Source organism: Acanthochromis polyacanthus, chromosome 7 (assembly GCF_021347895.1).
Source record: "Acanthochromis polyacanthus isolate Apoly-LR-REF ecotype Palm Island chromosome 7, KAUST_Apoly_ChrSc, whole genome shotgun sequence".
In the NCBI taxonomy this organism is placed as follows: Eukaryota; Metazoa; Chordata; class Actinopteri; family Pomacentridae; genus Acanthochromis; species Acanthochromis polyacanthus.
Genome location: NC_067119.1, coordinates 40,995,096 through 41,018,505, shown reverse-complemented (window position 1 = coordinate 41,018,505; position 23,410 = coordinate 40,995,096). Strand labels below are relative to the sequence as shown.

Here is a 23,410-nt window from a genome sequence, read left to right as displayed (position 1 = left end):
AGGATTGTTGAGTACATTCTTGACAAATTTCTCATCATTTTGGCCCAATGTGGAGATTTGTTAAAGACTTCTGTATCATTGCCAGATAGCGGCACGGCGTCACTGTAACCATGACAACAAGTGAACACTACATCAGCTGATTATGATCCTACTACAAATCCACCTCTGAGGACTTATCAGGACTTATCCATCAGAAATGATCCAAAGACTGAGCAGCCTTGGAGGAGGACTGCTCTCTGAGGGCTTTTCTTGTTTCATGATGTTTTCATACCTGAAGATCTGTAGTGAAATAAATGGTGATGAGAATTTTGCTGCGCTTAAAGACTGCAAAAAGAAAACAGTGTTAACATGTTGAACTGGAAGAGCATATGGCAATTAAATAAATAAAAGTGAAAACAGGGTGATTATATTTTGATTACTGAAAATCAGGACACTTGGCCCAGCAATGAGATACTCAACTATACTCAAAGTTTACTCAAAGATGCCTTATCATTTCAGTTCAAAGTATGCCTCCTCTGTATGGATAGAAAATTGTTATAATACCAAATACTGCCTATACCCAACAACAGAAATTCAGACAGGCTTCTCAGAGGTTACTCAACATTTTTGTTATGACAAGTTTCAAAAATAACGAATGAAGCAATGATAGAAATAGTGTCTATTCTGTACTAGAAAAAAATAAAACAGCTAAACAATACCTCTGCTATATTAGCAATCCATCTTTAACAAAAACAGCTCTCACAAACTTACAAAAACTAACTAATAAAAAATATTTGAGAACCAGGACATTTTCATCACTTTATAAAAAATAACCAGGGCGCCCAGGACAGGACGTAAAAATGGGACATGTCCTGAGAAAACAGGACGTTTGGTCACTATAGGTTAAAATGCTGTTGTACTGGAAGAGATATAAAGTGGAAAACAGTATTACATATTAAAAACTCCAGCACATGAAGGACTGTGAAGAGAAAAACAATGCTACAATACACTACTCAAAAGGCAATGTCAGTAAAATAATAATAAAAAAATATAAATTAGATCAAGGGTGTCAAACTCATTTTAGTTCAGGTTCCCCATTCAGCCCAATCTGATCTAAAATGGGCTGGAACAGTAAAATCACAGCATTAAAAACTAAAAAAAAATAATTAATAAAAAAGACAACTCCTAATGTTTCCTTTGTTTTAGTGCAAAACGGTATGTTTTGAAAATATTCACATTTAAGGAATTGTCTTTTTATAAAACCTTATGAACAACCTGAAATTTCTTCAGAAAAATAAGTTAAATTTTAGCAACATGCAGCCTCAATTTATCATTTCCACATTACAACTTCCAGATCACAGAGTGTCTACAAAGGAACACAACATTTAGTCACAGCTATGTGGAACTGCATGATATAGTAATTTACTATATGATCAAAACGACAAAAGTCATATTAAAAAAGACAAAAAACAACAAAAACAAGACAATATATTACAAAAATGAGACAAAACGGCAAAAGTAAGAAACAAAATGAAACAAATAAAGCAACAAAAACATGGACAAACAACAATAGCGAGACAAAAGACACAAAACAATAAAAACAAGACAAAAAATGACAAAAGTGAAAAACAGAGCCACAAAAAATAGACAATGCAAGCGAGGCAAAAAAACACAAAACGACAAAATGATACACAAAACAGGAAATAAAGCAAAACACAAAATGACAAAAATAAGACCAAAAACACAAGCAAGACCAAAAGGAAACACAAAACGACAAAATGAGAAAGGAAACAACAAGAATATGAGACAAACGACAAAAGTCTGACAAAAAAAGACAACAAAAACCCCAACACAAACAAGACAAAATATTACAAAAACAAGGCAAAAAAACGACAAGTGAACAATGAGCAATCTAGTATTTTACTTTATGATCAAAACAACTTGTCATGGTCTAGAAATTATTTTCATTTTATAATTTTACTAATTTACAATCTGCAGTTAATGTCTTCTCTGGAATTTTTACACTTTGAGGACTGGATTGGACCCTCTGGAGGACCACTTTTTCCCCGCGGCCTGCATGTTTGACAGCCCTGAGTTAGAGTAGCAAAGATTGAAAAACAAATCAATTCACTAAAGCAAGAAGAGCTTGAAGTATAATAATACATCTTTTAAAATGCTCCAAGGATAAAAATGAGTAGCTTTAGCCTGCTCTGCACGTTATTCCATGTTGCAGGTGTACCAGGTGTAAAACTCCCTAAAAACAGCCATCACTTTTATAACAAGCCAAACACTGTACTTATTGATGAGTTTTATTTCGAGGAGTTTTTGTACATTCTTATTGCACAACGCATAGTGTAGCTCATTTACATGACAGTGTACTCGCAGCTCCCACCTCTTACACGTATAGCTGCTGTTGTCCAATGAGAGAGCGCGGCTCCGGGAATGGACCAATAAGGAAGCAGCATCATGGAGGTTTTCCGCTTTGCCCGAACTTCTTGACAGATCCGACTTCAGATTGAGAGAATTCAAGATGGCTGCTACAGGTGAGAGTTAAACTTTTATCCAAACTGTCTTGGTGTTACTATGTCAGATGAACACCGAAAGCCGGATCGTGCCGTTGGAAGTGTGTCAGTTTAATAAGCCACGGTTTTATGGAAGACAACAGAGGTAGCAACCAGCTGGCGCGGTGGTAACGTTAGCAGGCTAGCACTAGCGTTAAAGCTGTTAAAGTGAGCCGGAGCCACATAATCTCCACTTAGCTAGCCGCCTAGCCGGGAATTTACGACAGGTTTTATTAACTTTGCTTCGTTGGCCTTATGTCGCAATTGTATCACGCCTTGCTTAGACAGTACTAACTACAATTTAAAGTAGTTTGCTAGTTAGCGAAAGTCGGTTCTCTGGCGCCCCGAGGAACATGGCCTCCCCAAACTGGAAATGTCATGTTGAATAGCAGGCAAATCCCATGCTAACGGCAGCTAGCACGGGCATCATGGGAGTAGTTGGCAAGTTTGCTGGTTTGGAACTGTGACTGTCGGAGCTTCGTTTCGGAAGTTCGATACTCGGGGTGGCAAATGTTTGATTATAGTACTTGGGGGTAAGTTAATGGTAATTCTGCTCTTCGGTGTGAACATCGTTGTTGTTTCTGCGGCTGAGTTACACAGATGTAGGCTAACGTCCATAACCGGTGTGTGTCGCTCTGTGGTTTTTCGCGAGTCACTATTTAAAACGTTTCTAAAGCAACAGAGAGTCTACTAATAGCAGAATGACTAACGAGACTTGACGGTTTGTTAGGGCGTATTTGGTACATCAGGTGTGCAGTTATCCTTACTTTTCTGCAGTATTTTGCCTGCTCCGTGTGCAATATGAAAACCACTCCAGCTGAAATAACTTCAAAGGATCAGTTTAACTTATAAAAAAGCTCTTTTCCTATTGCTAAATAGTCACTGCAGCCCAAACATTGTGTTGAAATGTTAATGCATCAGGACTACTTGAATGAAATCATCATCATCACCATCATCATACCCCATAGGAAAATCAGAAAACGGATGATGTCTGAATTTACACTTAAAACCATCTACAGGTCATGTTACAGTCTAAACAAGGATGTTAGGACACCAAACGCCTACAGTCTAAACAACAGAAACACCATATCTAGATTACCTATAATCTATGGACCATTATTTATATTGTTGACTAATCTGTCAGTTATTTTTTGATTTATCAAAAAATTGTTCAGTCTTAAAATATCAGTAGGTGTTTAACAATCAAATTTGAAAATAGTGGCCAATAATTATATAGTTGACAACTGACCAAATAATCGCTGCGGCTCTACTCCTGATTCCACTGTAAACTGCAAATATTTCCTCGGTTACAATTAATCAGTTACACCAAAAGTCAAAGTCTTCCCAAAGCACACTAATGCTGTGACCACAGACTGAAAGTTTGATGTATTTGCATGTTATGACTGTGATCCAGATAAAGCTAGTATTAGACAGATCTAAACGGACTATCAGGTTTTTATAATATATACACCAAACAAACAATCATTTCACTAATGCTATGAAGTCAAGATTTGTATTCGTTTGTTCTCTTTGCTCTCCAGAAAACTAGTGATTCTTCTTATGCAACATAAGGCTGTGAAAAAGTGTTTGCCCCCCTACAGTTTTCTTCTATTTTTGCATATTTGTCACAGTTAAATGTTTCAAACCATCAAACTAATTTTAATATTATACAAAGATAACCCAAGAGAACACAAAAAGCATGTTTTTATATGGTGATATAATTTATTGAAGAAAAAGTGCTGTCCAGCCCCACCTGTTCAACGTGGAAAGTAATTGCCCCCGTAGCTACCAATCTACCTAATGACTGAATGTTTGGTATTGGGTTGAAATCCACCAGCCTTACTCTCATATGATTACTGCCAGTCTTGTTGAATCTAAACATCACTAAATAGAACCTGTCTTCATTGTGAGGTAGCTAAAGGGTCTAAAAAAGCAGCACGTGATGCCACGTTCTGAAGAGATCCAAGAACAGATGAGGAACGAAGTCATTGCATTCATCAGTCTGGAGGGTTACAAAGCCATTTCTAAGGCTCTGGAACTCGAGAGAAGCACAATGAGAGACGTTATCCACAAATGGAGCAACATGGAACATTGGAGAACCTTCCCAGGAGTGGACCAGCTACCAACCTTGACAAGCATTAAAAGATCTGTAGACTTCACTGGCCTCAGTTAAGGTCCATCTTCATGAATTCACAATAAGGAAGACACAGGGAAAATGGCATCATGGGAGAACTGCAAGGTGCAAACAACTACTAATCAAAAACAACATAACGGATTCTCAGGCATTTGTAAAAACAAAATGTCTGGATTAGACCTAAGACTTTTGGAATAACATCCTGTGGACTGATGAGTCAAAGGTGGGACTTTTTGGAAGACACGGGTCCATTACATCTGATCTAAAGCTAATACTACATTCTGCAGAAGAACGTGATACCAGCAGTGAAGCATGGTGGTGGTAGTGTGATGGTTTGAGGACCCGGATGACTTGTCATCACTGATGGAGCCATGAATTCTGTTCTCTATCAGAAAATCCTCCTGGAGAATATCCACCATCAGTTCATGACCTAAAGCTCAACACTAATGGTTTATACAGCAAGACAAAGAATCAAAACACACAATGAAGTTCACATCTGAGTGGCTAACAAACAACCTAAATTAAGGTTTTAGATTGATCGAGCCAAAGTCTTGACTTGAATCCAATTGAGATGCTGTGGCAAGACCTTAGAAAGGCATCTATTGTGGAGATGTAAGAGACTGATCACAAGCTATCACAAACGTTTAACTGCAGTTGTTGCTGGAAGCGATGACCCAACCAGTTATCAGTTTTGGAGGGGCAATTGCTTTTTCCACAGGGGTGATAATGTTTTTTTAAATTTATCTTCAATATATCATCATTTGAAAACTGTGGTGGTGCAAACCTGATGCGGCCACTGTTGGGCCCTTGAGTAAGCCCCTTAACCCCTCCTGCTCTAGGGGCGCTAGGATATGTGAAAAATCTGAGTTTCCCATCGTGGGATTAATTAGGGATAGTAAAAAAAATAATAAAAATCTCTGTCTAATGTCAGATAAATCTAAATGGTCTGGAACATTTAAGTGTGAGGAATATGCAAAAATAGAAGACCTCAGGAGCAAACACACAATAATCACAGCACTGTATGTAACTTGGTGATCTCTGTCCAGCTCCAGCATTCAGCCTTTTTGCAGCGTTGGGCATCACCCTCTCTGTTCCCAGTGCAAACATGGACAGAGTAGAGATGCTTCTCCACCACTCCCACCTGTTTTCTTTGCATATTTAACTCTTTACATTTTAAATTCCATGAACAACTTAAAACTGTCCTTAACCACAATGCTTTATTTTATCAGCATAACTTGTGGTTCTTTGAAATTTGACAGTTGCCGAGAGATTTTGTGCATCAGGTTGTATTCTGACAGTTACTTTGTTATGATGTGCATCTTCTTCCTCAGCTCGTTTATTTACACGAGCTACAGTGTGTCTAAACTGTAAACGTTCATGTTGTTGCAGGTTCTAAATAAAGGGCTAACTCCTCTAAATCCTGCTGTGCATGAAGCTCTCCTGAGGTTGTGGTGTCTCAGTGCTGTGTCCACCAGCTCCTCCTGCTTCTCATCATGTCCTCCACCTCCTCCTCCTACTCCTCCTCAGGGGAGACCAGTCCGGAGGATGTACCCAGAGGTGGGGGCACCATCCGAGTCTACCTCCCCAACAAACAGAGGACAGTGGTGAGATGTCTGACTTTGTACTTCCCTTGACTAGTGATGTTACAGAGACAAATCTTTACAACAAACTCAAACTGTGATGATACAGTGATGCCTTGAGGGTGACAGTTTGGATTTACGGTCTCTGTGAAAACACTTTCTAGCACTTTTGGTTGTAAGTGTCATTACTCGCACAGACTTTGACATCTTTCACAACATGTTATCGAGTAAGCTAGAGGCCAGTTGGTATCAGGTTTCACTGATGGTGCCTGCCACCATCCTCACTTTCTTTGACTTGCAAGTTCTGTCAGAAATAGATGTCATGTTTTCATACCAACAAAAGTAGCTGTTGAATTGTCCTGTCATGGTGTCATTGTGCTGAACTGTCACATCAGTGTTGGTGGTGACTGCATGGCGGTGTGGATGTCTCTGTGAAATAGCCAGAAGTCTTCTGTCCGATCTTTTACCTCATAGACCAACTATACACTCTGCAGGATCAACTTATTGTTCACTTTTTGTGCCCTAGAGGAGAGCTTCATGTTTGTGTTTGTTTGCATGGTGGAAATGTTATGTTCAAGGTACTTTAAAAGGTTTAAATGGGAGTTTTTTCTTGCCCCTGTCGCCTTAGGGCTGCTCTGGGGGTTCAGGCATTTGGGTTCTGTAAAGTGTCTTGAGACAGTTTGACTTGTAATTGGTGCTATATAAATAAAATGGAGTTGAACTGAAAATTCTGGGCCTCACCAGAAAACAAGGGGCAAAACACTCACTTTGAGTCATGACTGTACTTTAAAGTCTTCTGTCCTTGATGCTTCCAAATCACACATTTTTGAAGCATGAAAGAAAAAAGGAGAGTATGGTATATTTCTTGAAGAGATTGTGAAGCTTGAACTTTGATGGATCAAGAACAATCTTTCTCCTGTGGTGTTTTCCTGTGAGGCTGAGAACTTTTTGAAGTACCCTCATACCTGTTCTTTCTAAGTAAATATGTAGATACTCCAGCACAGAACACAGTAATAGAAGTGTGTTTATTTTCTAAATAATCCATTTTTTCAGAAGAGCTGTACTGGCTGAACAAGGTCCTGTCAAACCAAGCTCTTTGACTTTTCATGTAAAACTAAATGTGTTTTATATTGCTGTGTTTGAAAAGCACACATAATTGTGAAACGTCTTGTGCGGTAATATCACCATGGAACCAGCAGCTGTGGCTGACTTCCATCCTACACTGTCATCTATGAGAGGTTTGTTGTGGTCAGAGCAGGAATGTATACGCTGGATTCAAGGTCTAGTTTACTGCAAGTTCTCTGCCACAGCATTGATTTCTGTGGTGTCAGCATGAACCTGATGTGTGGCTGTCATTGTTGCTTACAGTACTGTCAGCATGCCTCCATGTTTCCTGTGTGTACCTGGCAAATGAATGTCATTGCAAAGTCACATTTGTTCAAATATGGGTTTGTTCTCAGGTCAATGTCCGCCAAGGGCAGACTGTGCACGAGAGTCTAGATAAAGCGCTCAAAGTGAGAGGCCTAAGCCAAGACTGCTGTGCTGTATTCCGCCTTTTAGAAGGGTAAGATTGCACTATTGTCTGCTGAATGTCCTCCCACATCATATAGGAATAATAGATTGCATTCTACATCGCCTACAGAAAAGACTGAGAGGCAACAGCAGACAATTGTCATAAGTCTCATTTCCACATTTTGCGTGCGCGCACACACACACACACACACACACACACACACACACACACACACACACACACACACACACTCCTATATATATTTATAAGAGACAGAGCAGATATGTTAGCCAATAACACTGTAAACTTCTTGAAGGATTTACAGCATGAGCTTTGTTAAAGTACAACACCCAGAATGTGTGTTTATATTGTGTTGTGTATTTTTTATATTATGTTTTGTGTACATTATCAGTTTGTGGCAGGATTAAGGTTTTTTTAGTTGTGCGTAGGCAATCCACAGCATCAGAAAGTGACAAAAGGGCCAAGTCTTAAATAAATACTATAAAAGTCATTGGTGATATGATCTGTTTTCTCTCTAAAACATAATGCAAAGGGGTGTTGTGATTTAAGCCTAAACACATACATGGTGCCGTATCTAAACTCCAGATTTTAGCGATAAAGATCTTTCAGACACCACAGCCTCTTCCCTAGATGAAATGTCCACTTTGTAAATTAATTTAGACCGTCAAATCATCAGTTTAGCCACAAAACAAAGGCAAAAAATGCTTGTTTCTCAAACCGTCCACCGTAAATGTCAAACTTAGCTGACAGGCCAACTTCATAATTCTCCTTTGACTTCTTTAATGTGGTTGTGCCTCATAACTGCACGCACGTTTTCGTCACACTCACTTTTTTTAATCCGACAATGAAATGGTTTAGGTCATATGAACAATCTGATGGATTTTGTACAATCATGCGTTCAGCAGTATTTCATCATATCATAAATACAAATTAACGATGTGTATGATGTCGTTTTCTAGAGAGATGAGTTTATCGTCCAGCAGCGGCTAATGATGAGCTGTCCCCTTCTTTGTATTGTCACATAAGGATCTTTAGTTGCACAGGGTTTTAAAAATGTGTAAATTGCCACTTCAAGTCTGGAAATGGATGCATTAACATTGATTTTAACTCAACTCTTAACTTGTATCTGTTTTTCTTAGTCGTAAGAGACTGACAGACTGGGACACAGACATCACTCCTCTGGTTGGTGAGGAGCTTTTAGTTGAAGTCCTGGATGATATTCCCCTCACCATGCACAACTTTGTAAGTACCGGGCAAAAGCCTCATACCTTTGTATTACATGTTTATGTTCTCCCTGAAATGTATAATATTCACAGAATGCCGGACTATGAAGAAAGTGAGAAACCCCCCCCATATAGTTGAATTTTTGATACTTTTTGCAAGAACGTCCTAAACGGTGCTGCTATAAAAGTGAACATCATGGCCTTTTTGTCTGTGCAGGTACGGAAAACTTTCTTCAAACTGGCTTACTGTGATTTTTGCCATAAATTTCTTTTCAACGGCTTCAGATGTCAAACATGTGGCTACAAATTTCACCAGCACTGCAGCAGCAAGGTGCCTACTGTGTGTGTGGACATGGATACAGTGAGCAAAAGGTGAGGTGGAAGAAGTGTTTCAGTTTATTATCAGGTGTACCGAGCACCTTTCTGGTCTGAACTGAACATCATATTTTTTTCAGCCACTGTTCTACGCAAAAGTTGTAGACACTTTAACAAAGTAAGGTTACTTTCTGAACGAATGACGTTGTAGTTTATATTTACAAAATTTAATCCATCAAGGACTGTAAAGAGAGCAAACTAAGTCAAATATTTGATTTGCCTTCAAGACACACTTTTGTGAGACCTTGCCACAGTTTTTCAGTGGATTTAGATTGAATGTTCTTATTCTTTTCATATCCCAGACGGACTCCATAATGCTGAGATCAGAGCTCTTTGGGGCCATATCATCTGTTGCAAAAGTCCATGTTCATGTCGCTGAAAACAGATCCTTATGACTCAGAGTGATGGATTATTTTGCTCTGGTGCCTCCTTCATACTGTTGTGATGAATCTAAACATCTGAAGTATGTAAAATGTTTAACCAGCAGTGTGTATTTGTTTAACATTTGGAATTCTGCACCATTTGTGGAAGGCAGAATTGCAAGAACAGGAGAAAAATCCATGAAAGCGCACCTTCTTCTAGCGTTTCCAGAAGCTTTACACCAATGGCATTTCACTTTTGTTCAAAGTTTATAGTACTGTCTCTGAGGTGAAAGGTTCAGATTCACTGTCAACAGCAGTGTTTAGACCAGGTAAAAGGAGGGAAGACCAACTATGCATTAACTGAAGGAAAAAAGCTCATGGCAGCTGCAGCATTATTTGGCTGCACGTGCGACAGTGGCAAGAAAATAGTGTTTGTTTTGGTTTTTGATGCATTTCTTTTTTCACTGGGGGTTATAAAAGCAAAAATTGAACATCAGAGCCTCATCACCTTGAACTCTCTTTGATCGTGTCTCATCCTTTTCCCGCTGTGTTTTGTTCAGGTGTGAGCCCAATCCCTGCACAGATGAATATCCACAGATACTAATGCCAGAGAATTCCCCGTCTCAGGGCAGCCTAGCCTTAACCCCAGAGCCTGCTGGGTAAGCTCCAAAGCTGAACAGACTGCCCATGTAAAGGACAGCACAGCCTTAACCTGTGGAACTGATGTTCAAATACAGATTGTGACTGTTTTGCTTCATCACTCAGAATGGGCCTCCTGTCCCCGACGTCCACCTTTCACTTCCCCATGTCAGGTGGAGATGGCCAGTCTCTACAGAGGCACCGCTCCACCTCCACTCCTAATGTCCACATGGTGAGCACAGTGGGCCCCGGGAGCGTCAGCATCATTGAGGTCAGTGTTGGCTGCTTGGTCCACGTTGTTTGCTGTTGCTATCCACTAACATCTACTGTATCGTATGGAGATTTAGAGTTGTACAGTTACTAATCTGTGTTTGGAGTTATCAAATTAACTGTGTTGTATCTCTTCTCCTTTTAGGAAGCAGTAAAATTACACAACACAATGGGTACAGTTTGACTTTCTGACCTCTTCTTCCATTTCAGAATTTGTCACAGTTTCGTATTCTTGCAGGCTTTGTTGTTCTGTGTTTCATCTGTCTCTCGTGCTGTCTCTCAGGCCCTGAGCCGTCACCGAAGCCCTCCACCAGTCCACCCTCTTCTCTTGGCTCTCCAGGAAGGAGGCCACCCAAATCCCCTTCAGAGCACAAGGAGCGCAAGCCCTCCTCATCTGACGAGAAAAAGAAGGTGGTATGTAGTCTGAAACCTTAGTCGCTGGTCCCTAGTTGTCTGGTACAATCCTTGAGCATTAGTTTACATAGCATTTGTGTAAAAAAGAGTAACTTAAAGGGATTTCCTTCTGGTGACGTCGCAGTTCATCACATTCAGTCCGTGTGTTGTTTCAGCATCGAGGTGCCTACAGAGACTCTAGTTACTACTGGGAGGTCCACTCTCGAGAAGTCAACATCCAGAAGAGAATAGGTGCTGGCTCCTTTGGAACTGTCTTTAAGGGCAAATGGCATGGAGACGTGGCAATCAAGATACTCAAAGTCAAAGAGCCAACGCCTGAGCAGTTACAGGCATTCAAAAATGAGATGCAGGTCTTACGGTAAGCAGTGCTGTCTGTGTTTTACATGACAGTTTTTGGGTTCTTCAATATGATTTCACTTGTCAGTGTTTGCTATAATACATTTTTGTAGTGTAGAGAAGCATTCTAAAGCCTGTCTGCACCAGTTTCACCAACAGCACTTCATATTTTCATGGAACTTTGATCTAACTCAAAGCACTCCAGAAACTTGACCTTTATCTGATTGCAGATGAGATAATGGAATTTCTAACATCGTCATGGTTTTATGTTCTCTGTAGGAAGACTCGCCACGTCAACATCCTGCTGTTCATGGGCTATATGACTAAGCCCAACTTTGCCATCATCACACAGTGGTGTGAAGGCAGCAGCTTGTATCGCCATCTGCATGTAACAGAAACCAAGTTTGACACTATGCGTCGCATTGATGTGGCCCGGCAGACGGCACAGGGCATGGAGTAAGACCTGCTGAAAGATTCCATTTTACCATTAGCTTTTACTCAACGTTGACTTTGTTTGACATTCTGGATGTCCAGTCTGATTTTGTTGAAGCATTTTTTCCAGTACACTTGTTGCACAGTCAGAACAGACTTTGGTAGATTGTGAATTGCAGAGTGACAAAAATCACTTTTACTTTCATGCATTGAAAGAACTTGTTTCCATTAGTTTGAATGTCGTTCAACATAAACCTGCCTTTGAAGACGGTTTGATGGTGTCAGATTGTGCATGAGGCACTCTGAAAACCTGTGAAACGCAGTGATTTTGTAAACTTGTATACAGACAGTGCTTCAAAAACAAAGATGACGTCAGTAATATTTATATATTTTTCCCTCTTTTCAGTTATCTTCATGCAAAGAACATAATTCATCGAGATCTGAAATCAAACAGTATCCTTTTTTTTGTTCTGCGTGACAGAAGTCCTCGTAGGTTTGTGAACACCGACAGCTGCACATTCAAGCAGTAACCACAATGACTAATTTAAACACCATGTTCTATAGCTGTTAGAGGTTCAACCACAAACAAGAACCATTGGCTTTTAATAGACAGAGCAGTCGAAGTCGCTCAAATATGTGTCTTATTTTCACTCTATGGCAGCTGAATTGAAACAAGACTGTTGACTTTAAGCTTGTAGGGTGAAACACATTGCTCTCTTTTTATGTAGAACCCCCAATTTCAGACGGCACAGGGATTATCATCATACTACTATGATGATAATCCCACATGTACAAACCGATAACAGGACCATTTTATGGCCGAGCATTTGAAATGAACTAGTTCAATGTGGTTCAGTTTTTGCTGGTAAAAACTGCCACTTGTGTCTGCTCTATTCTGTTCTGCTGGAAGTTTCCTCACCTTCCCTATAACCTTTTGTAATTTATTGTTTAAAAATTTTACGCTAACTGAAACCATGAATACCTACAGCAGCTGTCTGTTGAGAACTTTTCTGAGCTCTGCTGCCAGATATTTTCCTCCATGAGGGCTGGACTGTCAAGATTGGTGACTTTGGCCTGGCCACGGTGAAGTCTCGGTGGAGCGGCTCCCAGCAGGTTGAACAGCCCAGTGGATCCATTCTCTGGATGGTACGCTGTAGTGATGCTGTATTAAAACTAGGGCTGGACCCGAATATCCGAATATTCGTTCGCTACGGCACTATCCGGATATTAATTTTGGTATCCAAATATTCGCCCCCCCGCCCCGCCCCACCGTCGGACGTCACCGGGCAGAAAGAATATGCAGCGTTACTGTCTTCCCTCTGCCTTCGGCCCACATCGGCTCATCTCGTCCTGTGATCACATAAACATATACACATACGTATGTCTATAACATATACACATATGTCTATGTGATCACCCCCTCCTCCCCCCAGACGAAAATATTCGGAGCTCGTCTCTTCCCTGCGCCTTCGGCCCATTTTGGCTCATCCCGCCGTGTTCTTCGGCTCATTTCGGCTCCTCCATTCGTGTTTGTAAACACCACTCAAATGGCCGGGTGGCTGCCGACTCTGAAGTCACGCTTCACTTCGTTGCATAAACACAAGACAAGATGATGAAGACCTCCGCTGTTTGGGAATTCTTCAGTTTAACTAAAGACTAAACGAGAGCAAAATGTGGACCCGGGAGACCAGACGAACGGATCCGACTATTTGTGCCGTCTCCGCCGCCACACGATAGGATCGGAATATTCAGCCCGTCTCCGCCATCTCCGCCAACGCCCCCCCCCCCCCCCACCCGGTCGGACGTTACGGGGCGGAACGAATATCCGGGTATTCGTCTTTAATAGGGCCCAAATATTCGGAGGCCAGAAACCACTATTCGGGCCAGTCCTAATTAAAACAATGTGATTACTGTACCAGGACTACAGCCACAGAGGATACCTGTGTGTCTCCAGATCAGCCTGCTGATCATTAGAAACTTGAACCAGTGCAGCCATGGGAAGTTTGGACCTGCACACTGCTGGTGCAAAACTGAAACCATCGTAACTGGCTTGGTGACTTGATCAGCAGGAGCCGGGCTTTATGCCTTTCTTAATATCTGCCTACCATGATAACATACTGTACATGATGATATCAAGCCAGATTGTGTCAAGAATTGTCTTTAATTACTCAAAATAGTGACAGAAAATTACAGCATTTTATCTCTGTATATCGATCATCTCATTTTTCATGTACTTCACTAAAAACTGACTTTTCTAATTCTTTAGTGCTTCTTTGATAGATTTAATTTCCATACATGTAAATGTTCTGTGATTATATATGCTGACAAAGATATTTGTGCCACATTTAAGACAACATTAGTGCAAACTGTAATGTGCCTTGTGTCTTGTGTGTTGTCCTTTTCTCCTCCCAAGGCTCCTGAAGTGATCCGAATGCAGGACAGTAACCCGTATACGTTCCAGTCTGACGTGTACGGCTACGGAGTAGTGCTGTTTGAGCTGATGTCAGGGACGCTGCCTTACTCCAATATCAACAACAGAGACCAGGTTCTTTGACACTATTCCTGCTGACTCACTCTACAGCACTGTCTGATTATTCCAGTTAATCAACCTGATAAATGTGCTTCACTTTCTAAGCATGAGGAATCGTAAGCTATCCAACACCAGCATCGTCTACTATCCGTTAACGCTGCTGTGTTACGGTTGTTGCATGTGGGCTACAGACTTAATTGGGACAATGTCAGTGGATAGAAAGATGAGATAAATAGATGCAAAGAAAATGGAATGAAAGAAGCCCCTGCTGTTAGACCTCCTGCCTCGTCATGTGTTCAGCTCATTACTGATGTAGATGCCAGCTTTGCACCCTGAAGTGTTTTAAGTAAAGCAGTCAGGAGGTGACAGCGGTTAGTGTGTCTTGGCTGTCCCACATTCACTAGCTGTCTCCAATTGTGACTTTTGACCAGGTGGAAAACATTGTTAACCGTTGTGCTTTAGCTTTAAGTTGGTGCTAGCGCTCTTCTACATGAATAGTGCTGTTCGTTTTCAATAACTACCTCCTATTTGTTTTTGTTTCTCAGATAATCTTCATGGTTGGACGCGGTTACTTGTCTCCAGACCTCAGTAAGCTGTATAGTACCTCACCTAAGTCAATGAAAAGGCTTATTATCGACTGCCTGAAGTTCAAGCGTGACGAGAGGCCCCTGTTTCCACAGGTCAGTAAGGTTTAGATTGCTGCTGTATTAAAGATATTAGAGGTTTGCACTGTCTGCCACATTGTTTTTAATCTGATACAAACCACCACTGGAGGGCGACAAAATCAAGTCAGTGAATGTTACACAAGGTAGCAGGTTACCTATGTGTGTGTACACACATCCAGTCCTTCTGTGGCTTTATGTAATTCTTTTACATGTTGTCTGTTAATACTGAAGACATCATGTTATAAAATAATTCATACAGAATGATGTAAACAACAAAATGTGTATCTTCAGTATTAAGGTAGAAAATAATACAGATAAATCAAAAGCGTTGTGTGTTTGTGTGTGTGATGGTGATGTTTTACTCTTTAGCTGTCTTTGCTTTCTGAAATTTCATTTGTTCTCCTAAAAGCTTATGGAAATGAAACTCTGATGTCTGTTCCATGCAGCGGATCTCCTGAAAAGAAATGTCTTTGTTGTCAGACCAGTTGAATACTAATAGTGCCCACATGTGAATTGTGGGAAATGTCTTAATGAACATGCTGCTTATCTCTTGTGTTAACAGTTTTCCTACCGTTTGTTGTCCTTCATTAGATCCTGGTAGCCATTGAGCAGGTGCAAGACCTGCTGCCAAAAATAGAGCGGAGCCGCTCAGAGCCGTCGCTGCACCGGGCCGTCCATGCTGAGGACCTGAACCCCCTCCTGTTCCACACCACCAGGCTGATGCCCCTCTAAGCGGAGAGGCTGTCACCTTGTCCAGAACCACAGCATTCCCGTGCCTCAGAGAGGCCACCGCTGGCTGCCTGACAGGCCGAGACCCACAACTAACTCTGCAGCAAAGCTCAGTAACAAACTGTAGAAATAACTCATGTCTTTCTTAGTCTAATAGTGAGCCTTCTTTCCCTTTACAAAGACCTGACCACCGGGGAAAGAAGGGTATCTAGATGTAAGTTAAAATGTCTGACATCAGGCCAACGGAGGAAATCCATTGAACAGGTTGGCTTGCTTTTGACAATCTGAGCTACTGGGAGGCAAACGTCATACTAAAAACATGTAGCAGCTGATTCTAGAAAAATCTGAAAGCCACATGATGTGCACATACGCTGCAGAATTATTGTTTCCCATTTTCAGGAGTAAAATAGTCTTGCTCAGACCCTTTAGTGCACTGTGATCATAGCCAGAAATGTAAATCGGTTCAACAGCCGTGAAGCTGGGCTGCTGGTGATCAGCTGACATCTTAAAACGCTCAGCTGTCATGTGGCCCTTTCAGCAGCACGAGTGGGACTGGAGACCTGAGATGTGAAGCTAGTGATGTGAATGCAAACGGAATGCCTGCTTTAGAAGGTTTTTGTTTAGGAGTGGATGTTTTGTCTCATTGGGGACTTTTGCAGATATTTCCACACCACTGTGACAAACCTACAGGAGCAGCAGAGGAGGTGAAAGTCAGACTTTAGAAGGCCTGCAGTAGCAACAGACAACTTGAGGCACGGAACTTTGCAAAGAGGTCTAGTTAAAAATCACCGTGTCTGATAGTTCCCTTGTTGAAGCTCTCTGACCACAGAGAATAGCAGTGAAGTCTGGAAAAAGAGACAAACGGGTCTGTCACATCATTTAGGAAAAACTCAGTCATTAGGATAAATGTCCTCAAGTAGGTGCTCAGTTGTCTTTGGAATCACAGCATGTATCTGTGGACAGTCCCAGTAATGGTGCAGTAAACTCATAATTATCTAGTGGCCAAATGAGCAGCTGACTCAGCAGGGCCTGGCAACACTGACTGTAGATCCAAATCAAACTGTTTGAGCAACACTCTGCTGTCTGGGGGGTGGAGAGGCATTTATATTACTGAGTCCTTTATTTAGTCTTAAAATCTTATCGATAGGAAAAGCACAAGTGATTTCACTGAATTAGCACTTAAAAACCAGAACGCTGCCCCATCATTCTGTTTGTGAAACTATTGTCACGTCACTTTGGACTTCCTCTATTCCACACACAGATCTGTTTGGCCCAGGAGTTTTCCAGTAAAAACAAGTTCACCCTGATAATCATTTCTTGTCCAAAAGGGTTTTTTTCCCCAGCAGAGACTCTTAACTTATTTTCAAGACTATTCCAGACTGGTTCAGTACAGTTCTTATTAGTGTCATCTTTATGGGTCTAGCCCTAAAACGCAGTGGACACACAGGAATACATTTCACCTTCCAGCTGTCAGCAAGCCTCCAGAAACATGAACCTCTCTAAATGTTTTTAGTCTGATTCCTTTCCTAGTTTCATTAGAATATCATCAGATTCCACATAGATGGTTTTTCTTCCTGTTGTTGTCGACGCACTGCTGACCATGCATTAGTACTGTATTAAAACTGAGTAATTTGGCTAATTAGCTGCTCTAATTTGGACTTGGTTGGTGTGAGAAGTGTTTAATGTTCTGTAAAAAAATGAGGCGTGTGTCAAATGAATCGTAGCTGTCGGATGAAATTATTGAAAGAGGTCCAAACCCTGGCTGAGGTCATGGCTGTAAGGTTACTCTCACATAAGAAAATAGTCGGAACCACCCGTCTATTAAAAAGTAAAAATCTGGTGCCGTTTCTTCCAGGTGGAGTTGGAGAACACTTTCACCCTGTGTTATGTTTTTTTGACACTCTAATCAATGTGTAGAGAACATCCAAGAACGTCTCTGCTTGTGTGCTGCGTGTTGGAATAGAAACTGCAGTTATCGGTGTTCTGAGGCGGGGCGATCTGTTGATCATGGTGATTGGTCGGTTGGTCTGCAGCTACTTCCTGTTTCCTTTATACTGACATGTTAAAGCAGAAACTGGTGTTTATTTTTAGGCTTCTTCTTCAGGATGTGTTAGACCCTGCAGACACATTTCCAGCAGATGTGGATGAATAATAACTGGTTAAAACAAGCTGCCTTACGCAACTGTGAGTTGTGGTTAAAGTAAGGGAACCTGTGTTAGTAATAACTGTGGATCTGTACTGTGGTGTCACAGCTGTGGCGGTATGAAAGGGCTTCAGTGTTTGTTGCTGTGCTCTTTTAATGGTTGGAACTTGCAGACAGGCAGTCATTTGTGAAACACTTTCTTTTTAAGAAGGCTGAGCCTCTTCATGGTCTATAGAAATAATCCCATGCAGCGTAGATCTGTCAGAAGTAGCGGTTCTGGTCTGTCTTTCTTGAAGCACACTCGGCTGCTTTCCCTCTCGGCTGGTGTGAAACTGGTTTGAACTACAGGCCGCGTTCACGTTAGCCCCTCTGCTGCCAATGTTCACCATCCCAGATGTCATTTAATTACTGCTTCTCAGGTTTGACACAATTTTTAGATCCAAATATAAGCCATAGTTGTTGTCATGTAGTTTTGAAGGGATGCTCTACAGGGCCTTCAGCCTCTTCCTTAAAGCAGCTGACAGTGAGATGTCCGTCATAGAGCCACACCTGGTAGACAGGTCGTCATCACTCCTGTGGGCAGCACGCAGCATCACTAGCTTTCCATCCAGCTACAGTCTGAGTGAGGATGGTTGATTGTGGGAAACCAAAGCATCCATAGAAACAGACGTTTGTTTAATGGATGATGCTCTCTGTGGTTCAGTGACGCTTGTATCCGTTCAGACTTACCTAGATGCTTTCTATGTTTACTTTTATGTTTGACCTTATGCCGGCAGGAACAAACGATCTCATCACAAAGGTCCACTGAGGAGCTGCTCTGGACTGTTGCTTTTTTCAAATACGGAGGTTTGAACTAATTCAAGAACAGTCCTGATCAGCCTCAGGACTGACGATGCTGGAGGTGACGTGGACGTTCTTTCATCTTAGAACTGCGTACCATACAAACCTTATGGATAGTAAGATTTGTATGGTACCAGTGAAGACCTTTGATGTGAAGAAGCAGGCTGTCAGATGAGGTACCGGTGACGTCCACTTGTTTCTGGTGCCTTCACTGCTTCCTTTGGGTGGCAAGCGAACAGTTGTATCCAAGTGTCGTCCCCTTTTATTGATTGTCTCTATTCCTCATACAGAGTGACAGTCCTAGCCCCTGAGTGAGCTTGTGATGAGTTTTTCTCATCTGATTTGGCAGAAGCTCCATCAGACCCTCGTGGCTGTAGGCCCATGCACAGCGAACACAGCCCTCTTTGGCTTAATTTCAGCTACCAAGTGAAGGAAGAGCAACTCACCTCTCAGTCTTCTCAGTTGTTTCCTGACCAGAGCCATCACACAGACCTTTCTGAAACATTTCCACACGTTTAGTTAGATCAGTGCTGTCTGTAAGTGGTGATCTTGGAGGTGTTGGTGTGACTTTAGCAGTGAGTCTTCTGGTTTTTCTGAATGGACTAGCAGCAGCTGTGGGGGTGTTGGTGGTGTTCTGGCCATGCTTCTCTGTATACTGTATGTGATGGACTGAACATTAAGCAGAGTAGATCTTAACGTCTGTGTCGGTCACTAGTGAACTGACTGCAGATGAACCATGATATTTTATTGTTGTGAAACTAGGGGCTGGGTACCCTAACTGTTCTTGCTTATTCCAGTTTTATGGGTGGACCGTGGTTGGGGGAGGGGGGCACTGGTGGTAGTTTGTTAACCGGGGTTGGGGAAGATTTTTTTCCATCTTTCTTTTATTTATTGATTTCCGTGCAGAAGATCTCATCTGCGACCCGCGACTCTTGGGATGGATTAAATGTTTACCGAGAACGTTTCGGTCTTTGAAACGTTCGTGTCGTTGCCAGGCGCTCTCTTTCCAGTAAGAATGTTCTTTTAGGCACGGTACTGTCTGCTCTTCCAAATAACTTTAATCTGACACCGTCTACTGCAGGGGCATTTGTAATGACCGTTCTTTGAAAGATCCTGAGCACAAACTAGTTATCCAGCATGTTAGGGGTTCACTACATTAGCATTTGTTAATAGCAACACTTCAGACAACTGTAAAATTAACTTATTGTGGTGGGTGGGCGTGTTTGAAATTGAGCCTGTCCAGTGATATTGAGTGTAACTTAAGTATTTAAATGGCCTAAGGCTGCTGAATGAAATCTTTTCTAAATGAGCTGCTTTTTGTAACCTTTCAGCGGTAGCAACAACTGAATGTCTTTTCTTTTTTTTTTAAATCTGTGATGTAAGATCAGGAGTGCTTTACAATAATGTAATACCAGGTTTTCTGTGAATTAATGTAAAAAGTGCATCACCACTCAGAGGACCCACTATCCTGGAGGACTTTTCCCTGTTACGAGAGAAATTTGAATCAGTTTTGCATAGTTTGTGGTGTCTCCCAAAGTGTTCATCTGATATCTAACGGAGGAGGGAACAATTGCCACACTTCCTGGAAACCCCTGTTTAAATGGACCTTAACAGCTTCACCACACATGCAAGAGGCTGCGCTGCCTCTGGAGACCTGCAGGGGCGCCAGAGGGGGAATCCAGACTTAACACAGCTGTTTGTTTCACAGAAGAAGAGAGTGAGCGAGCTGTATCAGAGTAGTTTCTTTATCTTTTTGTCTTTTCATATCTGTAGGTGAATTGCAATACTTGTGTCTATAGTTTCTGAGGTGTCAGGGGTGTTCAGTTTGCAATAAATGGTATATTCTGCTGTGTACAGTTACATTTTTTAATTACAAAAATTGTACTTGTTTCTATTTTTTTGTGTGATGGTTTCAAAAAGAACAAAATTATTTTAAAGTGTAAAGGAAATCTTAGTATTTTTTTAGTTTTTTGTCTTAAAATATTGATGCAGGATTTATTCTTTAAATAAATTCATCTGTGCTACTTTTTGTTTTCAACTTTCTGTGCAGTATGACTCAGTTACTGCAGGTAAATACAGTGGGTACGGAAAGTATTCAGACCCTTTGAAATTTTTCACTCTCTGTCATTGCAGCCATTTGCCAAAATCAAAAAAGTTCATTTTATTTCTCATTAATGTACACTCAGCACCCCATCTTGACGGAAAAAAAAACAGAAATGTAGAAATTTTTGCAAATTTATTAAAAAAGAAAAACTGAAATATCACATGATCAGAAGTATTCAGAGCCTTTTGCAGCGACATTCATCTTTAACTCACATGCTGTCCGTTTCTTCTGATCCTCCTCCAGATGGTTCTGCTTCTTTATTGGAGTCCAGCTGTGTTTAATTAAACTGATTGGACTTGATTAGGAAAGGCACACACCTGTCTATAAGAAATAAGATTCTCTGGTCTGATGAGACCAAGATTGAACTTTATGGTGTTAATTCTAAGCGGTATGTGTGGAGAAAACCCGGCTCTGCTCATCACCTGCCCAATACAATCCCTACAGTGAAACGTGGTGGGAGCATCATGTTGTGGGGGGTGTTTTTCAGCTGCAGGGACAGGACGACTGGTTGCAATTGAAGGAAGGATGAATGCGGCCAAGTACAGAGATATCCTGGAGGAAAACCTCTTCCAGAGTGCTCAGGACCTCAGACTGGGCCGAAGGTTCACCTTTCAACAGGACAATGACCCTAAGCACACAGCTAAATAACAAAGGAGTGGCTTCAGAACAACTCTGTGACCGTTCTTGACTGGCCCAGCCAGAGCCCTGACCTAAACCCAATTGAGCATCTCTGGAGAGACCTCAGAATGTCTGTCCACCAACGTTCACCATCCAGCCTGACAGAACTGGAGAGGATCTGCAAGGAAGAATGGCAGAGGATCCCCAGATCCAGGTGTGAAAACTTGTTGCGTCATTCCCAAGAAGACTCATGGCTGTACGAGCTGAAAAGGGTGCTTCTACTCAATACTGAGCACAGGCTCTGAATACTTCTGACCATGTGATATTTCAGTTTTTCTTTTTTAATAAATTTGCAAAAAATTCTACATTTGTTTTTTTCTGTCAAGTTGGGGTGCCGAGTGTACATTAATGAGAAATATAATGAACTTTTTTGATTTTGGCAAATGGCTGCAATGACACAGAGAGTGAAAAATTTCAAGGGGTCTGAATACTTTCTGTACCCACTGTATGTTGTGAGACACTGAAAAGTCAGTTTCTCAACACAACTTATTTCCAAAGTTGTTTAATAAGTTGGTTCAGCCGCCCTCATTTATGTTGAAAGTTACTGAGCATAAAACACTTTGCAGCCTTTTAAATCGTGAGGTTTAGTGCAACACAAGCGTCAAACGTTTAGTGGAACTGACGGGTGAAAAGGATTAAAAGAGGAAGTGGTTATTTTTAAGGCTCCACCACAGATCAGTCAACTGCAAGCCAAAGACAGGAAATGTAGACACTCTGAGGGGTGTTCAATGAGTTAGTGTGCCATGTTCGGGCTGTAAAAAATACTTTATTGGTGTATTTTCAGACACGTTGTCAGTAAAAGGGTTGTGAAAGCTTGTTCAAGTAGGTGGGCAGTATTTTTACACAAACAATTGCTTTTCAAAAATATTCTGAAGTAGAAACCGTGCAGAGACATGCAGAAAAACTTGGCTACGAGCAAGTCATGTACAGAACCCACGATTGTTCACATGACAGAAACAGCGTTGTACAGAGCTAGAGCTTAGTGGTACAGAAGACCAAAGGAGCCACAAATGAAATACATTTAAAAACATCTTTCTTTTCAGGAGCATGAAAACATTTGAGCACAAAAAAACTCATAAAGACAAAGATGTCTTTGTCATGTCTAGAATTATCTTCAGATCTAAAGGCCTCTGTCCTTCTGCATGTGATTTTTTTAAAAGGACATAACAACAATGATACTAGAGATGAAAATAACAAACCAAAAGACATATATATATATATAGTTATGGTAATGATGTCTATAACTTGTAGCCCAGTCCAGATCGACTAATGTGGCAGAAGAGTGTCATGGCGAAACACATTCCCAAGACCTGTAAACAAAGGAGATAAAATAAATCAGACAACTTTCATGCCTGATGTTCGTCTCTTTCAGGAGCATGGATGCATCCTTGGAGCTGTCCCTCCATTAGAATGAGTGTTTGTGGAAATCAAGTCCAAATTACAACAGTTTTTTTTTTTTTTTTTTTTTAAGCCTAAAAATGTAAACTAAGGATGTGGAAACCAAACGGCTCATTCCGGAACTGGAGGATGCATAAAGTTTCCAATAATCCATGTACAAAACACTAAAACATGCAGTTGTTGTGGAAATGTACTTATCCTAAGACCAAATCTAAAAGGAAAAAAATACTAAATAAGTCTGGACTTCCCCCTAAAATGTCATTTTTCTCTTGTCCCACCCTCTGATGACCAAACTGAATCTCTAACAAAACAGTTGCGATTAAATTTCAATCTCCTTTTGGTTTTATTTTTTCATTGAGGTCTCTTGTAATTGTGGGAATGTTTTGTAACTAACATAATATTTTAAATAATTGTTTTACATGGAATGTGTCCCACAACATGTTAGCATAAATTGTTGAAGACATTTTTGTCATTTACATTTTTT

The 23,410-nt window shown here is 41.1% G+C and overlaps 2 protein-coding genes and 1 long non-coding RNA gene across 3 annotated transcripts in view; 2 read left to right on the top strand and 1 right to left on the bottom strand.

Annotated features, from left to right (window-relative positions):
• Positions 1-23,410, top strand: part of LOC127534928 (uncharacterized) — a 205,760-nt gene that overhangs the window by 169,832 nt on the left and 12,518 nt on the right. The window lies entirely within an intron of this gene.
• On the top strand, positions 2,424-16,956 carry araf (A-Raf proto-oncogene, serine/threonine kinase). Its single transcript, XM_022203587.2, has 16 exons — positions 2,424-2,522; positions 6,064-6,278; positions 7,715-7,818; positions 8,928-9,030; positions 9,229-9,383; positions 10,309-10,407; positions 10,514-10,658; positions 10,803-10,830; positions 10,941-11,071; positions 11,227-11,429; positions 11,687-11,863; positions 12,246-12,292; positions 12,867-12,985; positions 14,253-14,384; positions 14,915-15,049; positions 15,626-16,956. Exons 2-16 carry the CDS (start codon positions 6,168-6,170, stop codon positions 15,764-15,766), a joined length of 1,830 nt encoding a protein of 609 aa, XP_022059279.1. The 5' UTR covers positions 2,424-2,522; positions 6,064-6,167; the 3' UTR covers positions 15,767-16,956.
• LOC110957535 (leukocyte surface antigen CD53-like) overlaps positions 22,275-23,410 on the bottom strand; it is a 6,473-nt gene continuing 5,337 nt past the window's right edge. The window contains exon 8 of the mRNA XM_022203586.2: positions 22,275-22,838. Within this exon, the coding sequence (XP_022059278.1) occupies positions 22,767-22,838 (72 nt within the window). The 3' untranslated portion in view covers positions 22,275-22,766. The remainder of the gene's footprint in view (positions 22,839-23,410) is intronic.

What these genes read in the sequence shown, in the direction of transcription:
- araf (XM_022203587.2), top strand. Translation starts at nt 6,168, where the DNA reads ATGTCCTCCACCTCCTCCTCCTACTCCTCCTCAGGGGAGACCAGTCCG. An exon ending in CCCTCACCATGCACAACTTT is followed by an intron (nt 9,031 to 9,228) that starts GTAAGTACCGGG and finishes TTGTCTGTGCAG; the next exon opens with GTACGGAAAACTTTCTTCAA. An exon ending in CTGACGAGAAAAAGAAGGTG is followed by an intron (nt 11,072 to 11,226) that starts GTATGTAGTCTG and finishes GTGTTGTTTCAG; the next exon opens with CATCGAGGTGCCTACAGAGA.